We start from the raw sequence: 17,880 nt of genomic DNA, 5'->3' as shown, positions 1-17,880 counted from the left end.
TTCACCGAGAGGGTGGTCAAGCATTGGAACAGGCTGCCCAGGGAGGTGGTGGAGTCACCATCTCTGGAAGTGTTCAAAAAATGTGTGGATGTGGTGCTTCAGGACATGGTTTAGGGGACATGGTGGCGCTGGATTAATGGTTGGACTTGATGATCTTGAAGGTCTTTTCCAACCTTAGTGATTCTGTGATTCTGTGATTATAGACGCTGTCGTCTTACCAGGAATGGAAATCATATCCATCAGTCTGTAGCTTCCATGATCTACTGTTTGTAGGTCAGAAGAGGAAAGAATCAAGCACGCTAACCCAAAACCACAGCAAATACGCACTGAAATAGTAGTTCTCCACATATCTCTGCCATGGAGCTGACTCCTTGCTGCCTCTAGCCGTGCACAGATAGCTGTTTGCATCTGTACTGTATCCATACAAAGTGGTGTAATTAGAGAGCTCTGCCGCAGGGACATTGCAAAAGTCATTGCACAGTTGCAAGAAAGAAAAGCACTTCTGCACCCTTCCTACTCTATTAAAGTAATTCAAGAGAGACAGCTAGAATTTGGAGGGTTGTGGGCTTTTTATGACAACTTCTAGGTATTTTGCTGAAGTGGAAAGGGGGACAGGAGTCTGCAGGAGCACTGTTCACCCACTCTGCAGTCACCCACCGCCTTGCCACGTGCCTAGACGAAAGCCCACATAACCCATGGCATCTAAGTGTGTCCGTCTGTAAATCAAAAGGCATAAAAATGCTTACGTAAGCTTGCAGGACTTACAAATTCTATTTAGAATTGTTTACAGCCAACTTTGACATTTTTTTGTGATTGAAAATATTATCTGAGAGACACAATTTTGTACCCAGCATCATGAAATATTTTTGAACAAATACTCTATATGAATATATCACAGTTTGATTTATTTCCGTGGAGCCCCAACAATATTAGCTGGTGACCAATTTGCCTCTGCATGAGGAAGTATATTTCCTCACAAGTGTTAAACCGTGGAGATTAAACTTGCTTATAAAGTGAGTGACATTTTGTACAGTTACTCTGTATTTTATAGAAAGGCCACTTATAGAAGTGGCTTCTATAAAAGCCTGCTTCTTCCCTCTATTAAGTGGACCTCCTTTAAGGCTGAGAACAAGGTGTGGTGATAACACATCCCTGCATGCTGTAAACACTTTGCTTCTCAGGAGAAAAACATCGCGGCCACTGCTGTATTAGCCACCATTTGCCTGCAGTTTCCCCCGATGCTGGTTTCCAGTCAACAAGTCCAAGAAGCAGCCTCACTGAGACCTGTATCTAGGCTGATATCTGTTGATAGTATTTACCAGGAAAAAAAAAAAAGTTTCTTTTTGTTTTGGTGTCAGTAAAAGAGGTTTTTTCCTATGGGCACGTGCAACCCAAACCAGCTGCCGGCTGCACCCAAGTGCCCAGCCATCCCTGAGAACCAGCAGCGCTGCTCCTGCTCCAGCACCTGGGAGGCACATATGCCTGTTTTGTCCTTACCACACCTTGCCAACGCTTGCTGGCTGGCCAGTGCGATCACTGATAGCACTTTTATTTGTAGCAGTGCTAGCTGGCGCGGCTTCGTCTGTCCATGTCTTGAAGGGTCGAGGTCTGGCATCAGCCCCCGTCTGCTTGGCCGGGTCTTCGGCTAAATGTTTTCTTTCTGAATTAGGCAGCAGGTCTGTTTAACTTTTTTCACCACTCCTCTCTTTCCACTGAAGGATTGCCAGAGAAACACAACAGGAGAGCACTGCGAGCAGTGTCCGGATGGCTTCATCGGTGATGTTGTCAGAGGAGTGCCCACGTTCTGCCAGCCCTGCCCCTGCCCCCGGCCAGCACTTGCCAAGTACGTGACAGTGAAGTCTTTGCTTCTCTTTGATTTGGGCTGGCTGTGGCCCTTTCCAAGGTGGCGTCAGCATCCCTTCCTGGATGCAGGAGACAAAGGCTGCTGCCCTTGCCAACCGGGGGAAAATAAGAGAACTACCGGCTGCTCACATTTATTACCACAGGAAACAGCATTTAGTTTAGAAGGTGTAAAATATCCTTAAGTGCTCATATCAGTTCTTACCAAGAGGGAAGAGAAGATATTTGAGCAAATTCAAGTTCACTCTCTTTTATGTAGCAGAGATTATTCAGCTGTCTGGTTACTTTTAAGAGTCTCTTAAAGACCAGTTCCCGAGGAAGGTGGAATCAGGGATGTGGCTCTGACAGACAGACAGAGAGAAAGACCAATCCTTTACCTTTGGAGGGTAAAGCCAGCCACAGAAAGCATAGCCTGGCAGTCTCCTGAGCAAAGAGCTGCTGCATCTGGTCAGTACAGGCACAGTTAAATGGAAAGGGCTGGAGGCCACTGTGATGGGTACGGTGCCCTTCAGCTGATGCCCAGCTGCCTTTGGGTAAGAAGCTCTGAAGCCTGACAGAAAACCAAGACCAAGCCAAAGAGCTCCAGCTGTTAGCCCCTTTGTGCCTTCAGAAGAAACAAGTAACTACAAACCACGACCAGCTATAGGAACTGTTAGTGGTGCCTTGGTAATGCAGATGAAAGAAGTTACCAGCTTCCTCTTGCTTGAGAACTGTGCTCTGAGAGAGGCGTCTATGCAAACCCCAGCATAGCGCACAGAGGAGATACTAGTAAATACTTGCCAGCGGGTTAAAGCTATTTTTTAGCGATATACCTACTCCCCTTGTGTTGTTTCCCATTGCGCTTTCAGCAGGGCTTCTCAGCAAAGGGGAATTTCCTCACTGTATTTGTTTGCGGTTGCTATAGGATTACTCATACAGCCTCGAGGTGGGACGAGCCGTGCTCTGCTCAGCCGCGCAGTGGCACAGGCTCAAAATGGCAATGGAGCAAAATCGCTGCGGCCGAACTCCCGCGGATCGTCCCTTGGCTTTTGCAGCAAGCGGCAGACACGTGAGGAGGGCCGTGGGGTGGAGAACCGCTGTTGTTGAAAAACTGCAGCTTTGCCTGGACTAGAGAAAGAATCTTCCAGAGAGAGGGAAAGAACCTGGCTTTGCTCACATGGGAAGTGGCTTAGGAGTGAGTGAGCTCACGGACGAAGCAGACCGCTTCCTCCAGGTTCAGAAGCAGCTGTAACACCAGAAACAGTGGAAATACAACAGTCGGAAGCAGTGCTTTTTCCTGTAGCAAAGTGACTTTTTTTTAACCTGTTAGACACAGAGCAGCCACGTTGGTGTAAGGAGCAGCTCTCTCAACCAGAGCCGGGGCCGCGCACGCCTGAGGCACTACCGCACAAGACCCAGTCTCTACTGAGCAGGGTCAGTCAAGCAAGGTCTAGCGTGTCCTCCCTGCAGTGCGATGTGGCAGAGCACAGCTGGGTCTGCATTCACCCGCCGGGCTCTGCGGCAGTGCCTCCCAACAGCAGCGAGCCAGTGGGCACGCCAGTCCAGGAGAGCTCGGTCTGGTTAGACCTGGGCCACAGGCTGTCTCTGCCGATGCCATGGGAGATGGGCGCAGAGGCCAAGGAGCATCCCCCACGTCAACATGTTCATTAGATCTTCACCCCTGGAGATAAGGAAGCTCTGAAAAGGACAGCAGCACGGTGTCAGGAGCAGAGAACAAAAGTTGCAAGGCCCCTGAATGCAGATGCTTCAAGCATTAGCAGCAATATAGGAGTTGGACTCAACGATGCTCGTGGGTCCCTTCCATTTCAGGATATTCAATGTTCTATGATATGTCACTCCTTTAAAACTACCTCGGTGAAAATCTACTTCAATTTTTCAGAGTTCTCCCTCAGAAAAGTCCTAAAGGCAATATTTAAAGGAATATCCAAACCCAATTTGCCTCATGCCCCTATTTAAATAACATGCAGAAATTGCCTGTTCAGCTTCTTGCATGAGTGAGATCTGACCACAGCAATAGCCTTCATCTGGGGCTGGAACAGGCAAATAATAACGATTGAGCAACATTCAGCCTTGCTTAACTAAATTCAAAGAACAACCGTTCCGTCTTTTTTTTTTTTTTTAATTTTTCCTCCATTAATCCTACTCCATTTATATTAAGGCAAAATAGTAACTACCAGAAAGCAGAGACACATTAAAAGCCTTAAATAAAGAACATCCAAAGGGTGTTGTTTTGTACTCTGTTTTACTTCGAAAATAGCTATCGAATTCATAATAACTAGACAAAGTGACCAAATCTGTAAACTGACAGACTTATCAGATACATATTTTTTTGAGGGATTCATCTGTGTGTCTCCAGATTTTCTGGCCAGGCTATCTTCATATCTGCTATCCTGGGAACTTTCAGAATAATTTTTGGATGTTATACATGAAGTGTAATGTCATCTCTTTGGAATAAAAAAAAGGAGGAGGGAGATTGCTTCGCAGTTCAGCAGATGTTACTTTTTTTTCAAATGTGAGGGAATTTTACAAATTTTTTCCCCTAAAAGACCACAAAAAATATAAAACCTCTGGAAGGCTTCAGTCTTATTTCATAACTTAAATCCACAATGTGTTTTTTTCAACCACTTGAAGGAATTAGCCTCTGTAAAAGAAGAGGAAGGCTGCCAAACTGTTATGATTTTCTCGATATGTTCTCAAAAAAGCTTTACAGAAGTTAATTTGTGAATTCTGTGAGAAGAATCTCATTTTATGTTCTCTCTGGTTATATAAAATGTTTTGAGACAGCACAGATCCAGACACAGATTCATTTGACCCTGGTTGTTCCACCAGCTGAGAAATGCTGGTGGGAACTGAAATTATGCAGGAATTCTTATCATCTTTCAATGCTGCTCTTTCCTGGAACAAGCAGGGCATGGATCATGCTCTTCCCCATCGCTCTGAGTCTTTGGTCCTTCTGTGCAAAAAGGATGCAACCTGGCCACAGCTGCCCAGCACCGTACAACCAGGGACCTGCGTTTTACCAACCATGGGCCCACAGCTGGCAACTGCTGGCACTCAGTACCTGGTCGCACGCCAGTGCTGGCAGGAATTCACTCACATGTCCTGCAGACTAACTGGAAACATCTTTAGGACTGTACGTCTTTTTCCTGAAAATGTATTTAAGCCATGTCCATGACTGTGTTTCAAGCGGAAGTTTTCAAGTTTGCACTTTCCACATCTGTCTGTTTTTGTTCCTTGGGTCATATATTTGTATTTAATATTTAAATATCAAATATTTAGCTATACATTTGTTAAATCCTGAAAACATAAGAAAGCGAAGGAGACCATGATTTAGAATCACAACAGTGAAAATTACACCCCAAGCCATTACTGCAATCAGTATCACTCCTCGTCATGTTGGTATCAGAAAGGGCCCCAGACTCTTCCCAGCTTACTCCGAGAGAGGGTGGAGCAGCCTCAGTTACTGTAAATGAGGATGGCATCACTGAGGTCAGTTTTCACCACTCCGTACTTCCAGATTGGATTTGAGGAAAACTGCAGGGTTTGCATAGAAAACTTCTGCACCCACTCCAGAGACTACATTCCTGAAGTGCTCACTGCACTGTCTTTCATAAGCAATATTTCACTTCTTAGAATAAGAGTCAGGAAGCAATTAGGTTTGCACAACATACACATTTATCTTAAATCCTTTATCTAAAACATGTGTATCAAAACCTGCAGATGTGTCTGATCTACGCTGCAAGACAGGAACTTACACGTATCTGTATTTACATAGCTCCACAGTGCTATACACTAATTAGTGTGTATATATATACTCCCAAGTGTTTGCCATTTCCTGCTATTCTAACTCTTCATTCTAATGCAATTCCAGCTTTGCAGTCTCCTGTTACAGAAAAAGTGGAAGCGTGCGCTGTGTCTGTAAAGAAAACTACGCAGGGCCCAACTGTGAAAGGTAAGAAACTAATGGGATGACTTACTGGTCAACAATACTGAAGTCCAGAAGTCTTTGAAGGAATCTTCCCATAGGGGAGAGAAATCTTGTGCATGTGTTTTCACCAGGTTGAATCATGTCTGTTAAAGGATCTCATTCAGTTCCTACTAGAAACGGTATGAACTTGCTGTGGAGACGTGTCAGGGTAAGACAGGCATGTACATCTGATGTATTTTGATCAAGTTCTTTCATTTTGTGTACCTTCATGTGGTGACCTTCCTAAAAGGAATACAATTTATGAATCAAAGTACAAAATAGAAATCAGAAACAGCAGCTGAAGTGAAAAATAACCATCATATAGATGCCTCTTGCAATTTACCACTCTAAAACATTACAGCAGCCTTCTACCAAATGAATTTTTCAAAAGCGAAGGAGAAAATGCATTACCTAGTCAAATTCTTAATGAGCAGATGCAGCTTTTTGAGTTTAATTTTAAATATATTCACAGACAAAATTCAATAAAGTGAAGCAAACAATCACAGGCCAATGTTGCTTTTCAACTTTTCCCATATGCCTGTAAACAATTTCCAGTAAATATCTTTTAAATAACTAAGTACACAAATAAATGGAGCTATACAGCAGAAATATAACTTATTCTCCTACATCATAAAGGGCCATCTTACTCAACATGAACAAACATGGATGATGTTTCAATGAATGTCAGAGGCCTGACTGTAATTCTGAAATTCTCCTTAAGCAGCGAATAAATTAAAACAGCTCTAACACAAAGACTGAGGGGTATAAGATGGCCCAGACACTGGCTTCCTAAACACCTCATTTTGTTTTTCCTTAAGGGCCCTGAAGTATTTAAGACTTCAGTCTACTGTCATTAATGGGCAAGTCTTGAATTCAAACAATATTTAACATAACTATCAGCGAAGGGAGAAAGGGGATGCTTAAGATGCAAAGAGAAATCAATATGAAAAAGGTAAGATGCAAAAAAGAGTGAAGGCTTTTGCCCTTACAGATGATGCAAACCATCATCCTCCGCATCACTAACATGGTGACAGCAGTAGTGAAAGCCCTTTAGACAGATGGCACAAAAATAAAAAATCCACCCCTGTTTCCAGGCCGATGGCCGTATTCTTTTGTTCTTCCAAAATGTCAGATTTATACACAAAGGATAATGCAGACAATTAAAAGGTCAGTGAGGTTTCTTAATGGTTATTAAAATGTCGACCTAGACTACAAGCAATTCAGATCCTATGAAATGAGCAGCAGATGCACAGTAACAGCAGAAAATAGCATCAGCTTTGTTTTCTAATAGCCACTACCCAGCCTGACACAGCGCATCCGTCTCAAGGAAGGCCAAGCTGTGTAGATGAGTTAGAAAAAGCTACAGAAATAAACCAGCCTGTCCTGGTCACCATCCCAAGTCCTTGACTAACTGCTGGGGTAAGCGGCAAGCAGTGCCGAACGGGACTTTCCTTCCGCTGGGCCCCCGGTCCTACTGCCAGTTGTGTCAGAAACGACAAAAACCCTTTCAGAGGGAGAAACGAAGGAGAAACGCGTCGCTTGTCCCTGCCCGCTGGCTAAGGAGCGAGCCCCGCCTCGCATACGTGCTGCTGGGCACCACCGCCGCTCCCTGCTCCCACCAGCAGCTGTGGCCCCGTCAGCAGGCTGGCGGGGGCCGGGGGGACCCTGAGCGAGAAGGGGCACTGCCCCTGGCCCTCCCTGCAGCCCAAATAGCAGCAGTGAACCCAGGGAGAGGAGGGCTAGGTCCTGCTCACCGCCCTCCCTCCCAGCTCTCCGCAGCGGCGGGACCCCCTCCCTGGGCAGCGCGGCAGGACTCCGGAGCGGCGCACTGGGAGGCCATCTGCCCCGCTGCCTCTGGCGTTCGGGGAGGGGGCTTTCCGGTGCTGCTGCAGGGGCTTGGCACCAACCTATCCAGCTCACATTTGCCAGCAAACTGTGCTGTGAAATCACGGAGGCCTTTGCTAGGAACTGGGAAAACCATCTTCCCAGTTTGAAATTTAGGAATGAATCATCTTGCTCCTGGGCTCCAGCAATAAAGTGATAGTGGATGAAATCCAGGTTTTGTTAAGGCCCAAATGTTAAAAATGATAACTGAAGAAATTATACCTTAGCGTCCAAAATGAATCGAGGAAAAGGGTTCTTTTGGCGTTGCCAGGGAAGAGGAAGTTAATTTCTTACTCACCAATAATTACAGGAAGCAAACATGGCTGCAAAATGAAACAAAGGTAACTTAGCAGCTTTATTATGGGAGAGGAAATATTCTTTCTTAGCAACAAAGAGCCATTTATCGATACAACAGAGGAAAAGATATTTACCGCAGGCCTTTTTCAGGCCATAAAATGCGGAGATGGAGCAGTGCGTGTCCATCCAGCAGCCTCTCCTCTTCTCACATGCTACCAACTACTCAAAGGAGGCCAAGTGCAGTTCAGCCCTATGAGATGCACTGAGTGGCAAAGGGAAGGGGAAAGTGAAGGTGACACATTTATTTTCAGTTCTAAAAGTTTCTATTTGTTTTCGACAGCTACTCCAGATGAGGAGATATGGCTAATAAAAGTGAGTCAGATGGTCATAAAAAGCAGCACTTACAAAATAGATCTGTGAGGATGTGAGGAATTGTCCACTACATTTCTGGCAAGTGAACTCAATGGTATATTTCAGAAAAGAAGAAAAAAAATCACCTTGTCCTGATGAGAGGGCAGACGTTGCGGGCCTGATGGGAATAGCATGCAGTCTCTGGCAGATGCTGGCCGAAAGCCAGAGCTGGATAGCAGGAAGCCAAATGCTGGTCTGGCCCAGCACTGCTCAGTGGCTTCTGTGACTTGGTGGCCACATTAGGCAGATGATCATTTGGAAAATACCTAACTACAGAAAACTAAAAAGTAACTCTGCAAGATTTTGAAGGTTCAGAATAAATCAAATGTTTCTACAGATTTAAAAAAAAAACCCACACACAGAGGGTTTTTTTCTTGTTCAAACTTCATAAACATATGGAAATTCTGCAATTTGGGAAAACATTACAATCCCATGTTGGCTATTAGAAAATCATAGCAACAGTTTTGGCATGACTGAATAGCAGCATTACCGATGACCGCCTGCTCTGACTCCCATGGGAATGGGGAGTGACCCCACCAAAGTCAGTTAAATCGCACTCTGCGCTCAGTGTTTCATTCACAGTTCTTCAAGGGGTGCACAGAACCCCAGATCACACTTTTATTCTTTACATCTGGGTCACCCAAACGATAAGATCTGCACCAAAGATTCTGGCAGTGCTGCAAAGAGACAAACAGAGTCTTTATCACTGGCAAAGGCAGTATTTGAGGCAGCCAAGTGGTTTATATTAAGATGCTTAAAATTTTATGTGTCTTTAGTGTGGGGGTTCAGGACTGGAACATGAACAAAGCAGTGTTGAGGAAATTACTTTCTTTATTAAAAAAAGAATAATCAGCAAATGGAGGAACAGATCAAAACTGGAAGCTTTTATCAGATCTCCCACAAATTCACCATTCAGACATAGCAGAACCTGGATTTGACTATGTTCAGATTTTAGGAGGCAACAGACCTCGGCTCAGGTCCCCAGCCGGAACCTGGGAAAATTAAACTAAACTGCCTGCAAAGAGCAGAACAAACAGCATCTTAAAACGAGGCTTTATGGATGGGAGAAAATATGAGGAAAACGCGGTGATAAAACAGGATGAAATGCAGTAACTACTCCTTACCTAAATCACTGCAACAACTACTCAGTCCTCCGATTTCTTCACTCGCCAAATGCCACACCAGCTAGTCATCCCCCTCCCTGCAGTAGGTCTTCATGCCGAGTTTGGGGGTATGAGTCCCTGATATCTGCACCCCAGGCTGCTGTGTCACGGACCCCCCCGCCGCCCCGCAGCGACGCCGTGAACGGCGTGGGCTGTCCCTGTCCCGCCAGCTGACCCTCCAGTTCATCAGCCGCGGCCCCACGCTGCTCCAGCCGCCAGCTCTTCCAGTCAAGCCCTTGCTCGAGGATTTGCTCTCACGAGCAGCTCTCTTACCCCAGTTTCCTACATAACACAATATAGTTGGTGAGATCCAAAGCTGAGAGAGACAAAAATAAACGCTAGAATAAACACCGCTCCGGTGCTGGCTCTGTTCGCCTCACCGGTTACTTTGCAAAGGTTCCTCTAGCTTGTAGGATTAAGCACTCCCCCTGCTACCCGCAGAAACTCCTTTAACTGAGACTTTCTCCTTCTCAAATGATGACACCAAATCTATTACCTGCTGTCTTAGTTTAGGGCCACTGGTCACCCAGGAATGTTATGGATCACTAGCTTGTCTGGACGTTCAAAAACCACTACACTTCCAACACCTCTTCCATTTTAAGATGTAGCAAGTTTTCCACTGAAATGCTTCCCAAATGTGACAAGACATGAAAAGCAATTTGGACCCGTTTCAGGCCTTCCTTGGGGTGCTTGTTACCCACCTCCCTCTCTCCTTCTGCAAACCGACAGAGGAATCCTCCTCTCCGGGGCTGGCGGCCGCTCTCGGCCTTTTGCCCTCAGCCCAGCAGGCTACATCGAACAAATCTGAAGAATGGAGGCTGGTTCAGCGCCTGTTCGGTTCTGCAAAAACCAGAAGCCATCCCAATGCTGCACTATAGAATTATTCATACAAACTTTTCCTGGTCAGTACTTTGTGTTGTATCATAATGAAAATAAGGTCTGAACTTCCTCTGAGTTTCAGCATCATGAAATGCTGTCTCTTACCGCAGTTTCCTATATAACACAATATAGTTGGTGAGATCCAAAGTTGAAAGAGACAAAAATAAACACCAGAGCTGCCTCTCTGCCAAGGTCATTCTGTCATAGATTTTAAAACAATGGGGAACAAATCATTTTACTGCACAAAAAAACCCCAAAAAAACATAGACTGGTGTGATGGAGATACCAGGAGTGTTCAAAAAGGGAAAAATATCTAACTGTACAGACTCAGATTAGAGCACAAAACAGCCTCTGCAGGAACACAGCTCTTCATTTGCCTTCTGTCCATTAGTAGCTGCAGACCGTCATCAATTCCTGGTGACATAAGTAAGGTCAGAGAAATGGTACCACAGATGGGAATGTCACTTCTCATCATCGCTGGGCTTGCTCTTCCTTTCAGGTGTGCCCCCGGTTACTATGGGAACCCTTTGCTAATTGGAAGCACTTGTAAAAAATGCGATTGCAGTGGTAACTCGGACCCAAACCTGATTTTTGAAGACTGTGATGAAGTGACCGGCCAGTGCCGCAACTGCCTGCGCAACACCACCGGGTTCAAGTGCGAACGATGCGCTCCGGGTTACTACGGGGATGCCAGATTCACTAAAAACTGTACAGGTACGGTCTATAGCTTAGCTGGGCAGAGCAGACACCAGCACAGCATAGCCTGCGGATGACCTCCCAGAGATCAGAGGTGCCCGCATCAGTCCGCAGACGCTTGTGGCCCTGCGGGCAGCGGGTGCTCCCAGCCGCCTACCTGGCGGGGTAATTTGGATGCCTGCTCATCCGAATCATCCCAGGCACTGCCCACGAGGAAGCTCAGACCCCAGACTCCAACATCTCAAACGCCGGGGCAGGATGAACGTAGGCAATGTTGCGTCCTGCATCTTGTTTGAAATAAGGGTCTCTCAGCTTGCTTTGGGCAGAGACTTCACCTTTGTTTGTACACACCACATGCCACCCAACATGGCCACTCAGACTGAGGGCACTTGAAGACTTGAAAGCATTTTTAACGGGAACAGGATCATCCTTCCTGTCCTGACCCAATCGCCTGCTAGTTTTCACAGTGATAATGTATTCCGCATTTCCCACGTGTCTGCATTATCTTGCTGGTTACTGTATTTCCACACCAGAGATGACTGTACTTCCAGGGGCTGATAAAGTGCTACCTAGAGGATCTTCCCAAAACACACCTATACAGAAGGATTACAGAGGTTTACGACCTTTCATAATTATTCTCCTAATTTACATAGAGTTCAATCCAAATAGGACTTTGGGCTCTTGCCCTTTGTCCTTGCTTTGGCTCTGGGAGACGAGATTACATCCCCTTTCAAAGCACCGAGGAGCAGCCACAGCTAAAGGCAAAATGCAGGTGCTCAGAGCAAGGACCCTGGGGCTTCCTCCCAACCCTTTTGCCAGAGTCCTTCCCTCAAGAGCACAAGTGAGGGAGATGGATCACTCCTAGCTCTCAGCCTGACTTGAAGGTAAGACAGGGCCAAAGCTCGCACCCAACCCAGACCTCTGAAGTGCTCCAGGATCACAAGGTACAGAGCTACAGGCCTCAGTGCTTTAGCAATGTCTTGATCAAACCTATGTCCTTCTCGAAACTCACTGTACACTTGGGACTTTGGTTTTTACTAGTTACTCTAAAGTGCTAAGGCGTGTTTTGGGACCTGCAGGATGGAGGTTGTGAGGACACTCTGTACTCAAGTGCCCTTTGTGCTGCTGTCTTCATTTGTAGGGAACTGTGCATGATGCCACTAGGTCCCTTCTGGTTTTATGTTCCAGTGAGCTAGAAGTTGAGTGTCCATCTCCAGGGTATAATTCACAAAAAGACAGTGGCTGTAAGGAACAGCATGCGCCGCAACTCACCTCCTGCCTAGATTTAGGCACCCAAGATATGCCTGAAATTCAACATCTCTGTGATTTTGAGGTTGCAAAAGCAAACCTCGTTTATGCACTTCACTGCCTAATTCAGTTCACCAGAGACGATTTAACCGCAGTTGTCCCGTAAGGAATGATAGGATCTAGCTCGTGGTTCCTGGATGCCATGAGGCAGGAGGAACGCACTTCGACTCAGCAAACTGCAGCAATCACGCCCTGGCAATGTGCAAAAGCAGAGCTTCAAACTGCAGGGCAATCTAAGCAGATTATGCAAGACATAATTTTGGAAGGCACCTCTGAACATCGTTTCTAAACCGAAGTTAAGTCAAACATTCATCACCTCAGTATACTTCTGGTTTGCACCCTTAAGGAGCTGTAGGAATTAGAGGCAGAATGCCTTGGTATTATTTACGTTTCTGAGGTACAGTTTAAGTGGAATTTCATGGTGCACAGGACTTCTTTATACAGATTTTTCATGCAGACTATAAATCAGCTTGGTAATTCTCTTTGTTAGCAGATTTCCTTGTAGTGTTTGATCTTTGCTAAAAAAAAAAAAAGTGCCCGGGCCTTGAATATGTTGTAAGTACAGCTTTTCTCTATTTTGTAGTGAATTTAATCTTGTAGTTGACTCTAGCAAATCCCAATTTTGCAGTATTATGTTTCAGAGAATTACACACTTCTTGTTTCATCTTCATTTCTGCTGAACACCACAACGTGCTGCACTTGACAGTACTGCGTAGACTGTGTGCACCACTCAATACATCCATGATTTCCAAACTATCTGGGTAGTTCACAAGGCAAGCTTACTCTTTGTTTGGCATTTTGGAGCAACTGGGAACTCTTATTTAGAAAAATATTTTTTCTGAAATAAGACAAATACTTTCTTTAACTTACAAAAATACAGAAAAGAAACTAGTGGAGGAAACAAGAGAGTCTGCATACATGGTTTCCACAGAGCACCTCAAAGGTTATATAGAACAAAAAAATGTAAGAGAACTAAATGGGCAAACAGATCTATCCAGCTAAGATCATCTTTTTTTTTCTTTTGAGTGAAAGACAGTATCTGTGTAGCTGTGAACAGTAGTTTCAGCTTCTTTTCAATAAATTTTTAAACCACATGTCCTTTAGCCACACTTCAAAGCTTTCCATAAGTGTTCCTCAGAAATAAAAAAATTTAGAAGCATTCTCCACCACTAAGTCACAGTAGTATCAAAAGTCTTAATCCCCTGCTAAAAATGTGATACCTCCTAAACAAGTAAATGAAAAATTGTCAGGACGGCTTTTGAAATCAATTTACTATAAACATTTCTGTTTTAGTAAATTACTCAGTTTTAGTAAATTACTCAATTACTCAAAAACCTCAAATTAATAGTTATCCATTTAAATAAGAAGACACAATCTGATTTTCTTGAGTACCAGTCTTATCCAAATTTTAATCTTGTAACTGTAATCTTGCCACCTGGGGATAGCCTAGATCCAATGATATAGGTAAACAGAAATCTCTGCTTTCAGCTGAGACTTTTCTTCCACTTTTTAACAAAAGAAATAACAAATCTTAAAAAATTGTAGATCCAAAAGCTGGGAGGCACCCAGTTATACAGATTGTGGTGAGGTCAAAATATCAATTGCCCCACAAAATTAATAACCTAATTCTGTTCTCACATTAGTACAAAACCTGAGTAGTTCTACTAACACTGGTTCATTTACACAGAATTATTCCAGTGCAGTGCATTATGTTGACTTTCAAGCTGTATTACATATTTTCCCTGATAATTCCTCGAACGTACAACGTGAAATTTAAATACAAGCGTAATTCATAGAGAACAATGAATGGGCTGCCGTAAAATGGCAGTAAATATTTTTGTTATATGAGATTCTGCTGAAACCATGAATCACAAGAGCAAAACGAATTCCAGACAAGTCGCTGCTGTTCTGATGTTCTGCTTGAGTTTTTGTTATTCGACCAAAGTGTTCCAAGAATATTTTAATCTTTTTAATAATATGTTTTAAAAGGCCAATTAAACCTTGAAAGAGACATTTTAGATTAAAAATCATACTTTTTAAAAAGTGACTTGTGCTGGCAATAAAAATGTAGCTTACTCAAGTATAAAAAAATGTAAAACCTCATTTATTCTTCATTGTAAGTGGTAGGAGATACTTACTTTTTGATGTGCTCAAGCTCATGATGGAATTGGAGTCCACTATCAATCCCTGGTAGCTGGAAAGCTTATTTAGTAGCAGCCTGTCACAGCATTGATAAATTCCACAGGTCTGTGGACAGATCTGTAACTAACAATTAACTTTAGTTGTACTGCTTTCCTTAGCCCATCTCCTAAATGTCACCCTCTCTAGACAGTGATGCACAACAGCCCAGCTGGGCATCTCTGGCCTCACTGCCTCTGCTTGTGACCAGCTGGGAAGCTTTGAACAAGTCATTTCAGCAGAGGTTTTCTGGTTCTGTTTCCCACCTTAGATTTTATCGGGTCCAGTTTGACTGCAGTGCAAAAAACCACCTTTTTCTACATACTGAAGGAAAAATCAGTTCAAGAAATCCTTGATTTTGGTTTGACTATCTATGCACAATCCTACGTACAACCATTTCATTAGTCTTGGGAGGGGAAAGGTGAGTTGTACAATTTAAAGGTGCTTCTTTCAAAAATCCTTTCTTTTTCCCCAGAATGTAACTGTGGAGGGAGAATGTGTGACAGCCAGACCGGAGAATGCCTCGCAGACAGTCCTGAAGTTTCTACTGGCACAGACTGCCCAACCATCAGTAAGAAGATTATCATGAGAACACCAAAAATTAATATTGCTCTTGTATTTAGATGCTTAAAAATATTAACTTAAGGGCTTGATTCTCCAGGGGGCTCAGCACTCTGACCTTGGTCCCACATGGCACTTATACAAGTGAATCTGCACAATACCCTGCTGACTGAATTATTTAAACATGTTCTCACTTTCTTGACGGAGTACATGCACATGTCCAACTCTGTGATACAAACTGAATCATAGAATCATAGAATCACAGAGTCATAGAATAGTTTGGGTTGGAAGGGATCTTTAAAGGTCAATCTAGCCCACCCCTCCTTCAGTGAGCAAGAACATCTGCAACTAGATCAGGTTGCTCAGAGACCGGTCCAACCTGACCTGGAATGTTTCCAGGGATGGGGCATCTACCACCTCTCTGTGCCAGGGTTTCACCACCCTCATTGTGAAAAATTTCTTCCTTATATCTAGTCTAAATCTATTCTCTTTCAGTTGAAAACCATTACCCCTTGTCCGATTGCAACAGGCCCTGCTAAAAAGTCTGTCCCCATCTTTCTTATAAGCCCCCTTTCAGTACTGGAAGGCTGCAATAAGGTCTCCCCGGACCCTTCTCTTCTCCAGGCTGAACAACCCCAACCCTCTCAGCCTGTCCTCACAGCAGAGCTGTTCCAGCCCCTGGATCATTTTTGTGGCCCTCCTCTGGACCTGCTCCAACAGGTCCATGTCTCTCCTGTGCTGAGGGCTCCAGAGCTGGATGCAGGACTCCAGGTGGGGTCTCACCAGAGCGGAGTAGAGGGGCAGAATCACCTCCCTCGACCTGCTGGCCACGCTGCTTTGGATGCAGCCCAGGATACAGTTGGCCTTCTGGGCTGCGAGTGCACATTGCTGGCTCATGTCCAACTTTTCATCCACCAGTACCCCCAAGTCCTTCTTGGCAGGGCTGCTCTCAATCCCTTCATCCCCCAGCCTGTATTGATACTGGGGGCTGCCTCAACCCAGGTGCAGGACCCTGCACTTGGCCTTGTTGAACCTCATGAAGTTCACAAGGGCCCGTTCCTGGAGCTTGTCCAGGTGCTTCTGGATGGCATCCTGTCCCTCAGATATGTCAACCGCACGACTCAGCTTGGTGTCAGCTGCAAACTTGCTTACAAACTGCGGAGCAGTAGGGAAGTATCACCAAAGCCACTTCTACTGACTTTGAGACACAGTGCCTGCAAAATAATATTACGGCCCTAAAAACTGCCATCACAACTTTACCTTGCATGTAATTACTGGTTTTCTAGTTGTACATCTAATATAAACTGTTGCTGTTGGCAATTTGACATATATCCATCGGTCAGTTGCTTTTCCACTACCATCTCCCCTATTCTAATGGTAGGAAGCCTGAGGAGTTTCCAGAAGCACTATGTTGTAACTATTGGTAACCACGGATATTTTTTAAAATGTTAGTATAATTATGCCTGTGGTATAATGCAGACTGTGTAGCACACATGGGTTCCTATACTGACTCCCAAGAAGAGGGGTCAGGTGCCCGGAAGTGCAACCAGAAAGAGAACATTTGGGAGCTGCTCCCATCAAGAATACAGACTATACAATATCAAGCAAAAGTTTCTGTAGGAATCTGTGTTTCACATCCACCTAAGTCTCTTGCATTTATTGGTGGCACCGATGTCACTAAAAACAAGGTGGTATTGCAAGAGTTCAGCAGGGACAAGGACATAGGTCCACACAAGCATAATCCAAAGATGTTACAATTGTGGTAATTGTGATTACATAATAAATGTGATTGCCTAATCATATAGGCAGCCAAGAGCCCATCTGCTGGACATCCTTACTTCTCATACCATCAAATTTTAAATACAGAGGTTTGGGTTCTGACAAAATTAAGTTGTTTTTTTGACCCCCATCTGTTGTTCTTCGGGCCACAAACATGAAGAGCCTCCAGGGAATAGCCAGGAAATACCTCTCACTCTCTCTCCCTGCTGACTACGGAGCCGCTGTGGCAGCCTCTCAGAGCAGTCCCATCTGGTGCAGCATGACTGTACTGCGGGACCCTGAAAGCGGGCAGGTGAAAGCAAAAGAAAAATGGGTATCCGTCAGGACCCGTCAATGACAAGGAGAGAGAACACCATGGGGCAAGAGCATTATAATGTGAATTTAAGATATTTGCTGTTAACTGACACAAACACTAAAGAAAAATGACACCGTCTTATTTTCTTATCAGGCTGCGATAAATGTATTTGGGATTTGACAGATGACATCCGATTAGCGGTTCTGGCTATCGATGAAAGCAAATCGACTTTACTGAGCATTTCTACAGGTGTTGCAGCTCAAAAGCGCTTGAATGACTTGAACCTCACTACCACCCATCTCCAGGTACAAATGTGGATGACATTCTATTTTTTAATGTAATTTTAAGCTATAAATTTCCATTCCGTTCCTATAAATTTCGATCCCTGCCCTCACAAGAGAAATAATTTGCTTTCAGCTGCACTGACTTTTCCCCCCTACACACACAGGCAGCAATGTCCAAAAAAAAGAACCATGCTGCGCTTTGGACCATCCAGGTTGATGATGCTGCAGACGAAATGAATGATCTCCTGAGAGAGGCAGCGACACTTGATGAACAGGTTTGTTTACAGCCCCCTGCCAGAGCTCTGCGGATTTGTGGCT

General features: G+C 44.5%; 1 protein-coding gene across 1 annotated transcript in view; it reads left to right on the top strand.

The window, feature by feature from the left end:
* LAMA4 (laminin subunit alpha 4) overlaps positions 1 to 17,880 on the top strand; it is a gene marked incomplete at its 3' end in the record, with an annotated part of 104,179 nt that overhangs the window by 35,233 nt on the left and 51,066 nt on the right. The window contains exons 3-8 of the mRNA XM_081997259.1: positions 1,719 to 1,843; positions 5,732 to 5,812; positions 10,961 to 11,175; positions 15,119 to 15,214; positions 17,432 to 17,583; positions 17,727 to 17,837. Of these exons, the coding sequence (XP_081853385.1) occupies positions 1,719 to 1,843; positions 5,732 to 5,812; positions 10,961 to 11,175; positions 15,119 to 15,214; positions 17,432 to 17,583; positions 17,727 to 17,837 (780 nt within the window). The remainder of the gene's footprint in view (positions 1 to 1,718; positions 1,844 to 5,731; positions 5,813 to 10,960; positions 11,176 to 15,118; positions 15,215 to 17,431; positions 17,584 to 17,726; positions 17,838 to 17,880) is intronic.

The sequence above is a fragment of the Phaethon aethereus genome (assembly GCF_964289735.1).
Source record: "Phaethon aethereus genome assembly, chromosome: 3".
NCBI lineage: Eukaryota > Metazoa > Chordata > Aves > Phaethontiformes > Phaethontidae > Phaethon > Phaethon aethereus.
The sequence above is the reverse complement of the archived record's forward strand: the minus strand, read 5'-3'. Positions and strand labels throughout refer to the sequence as shown.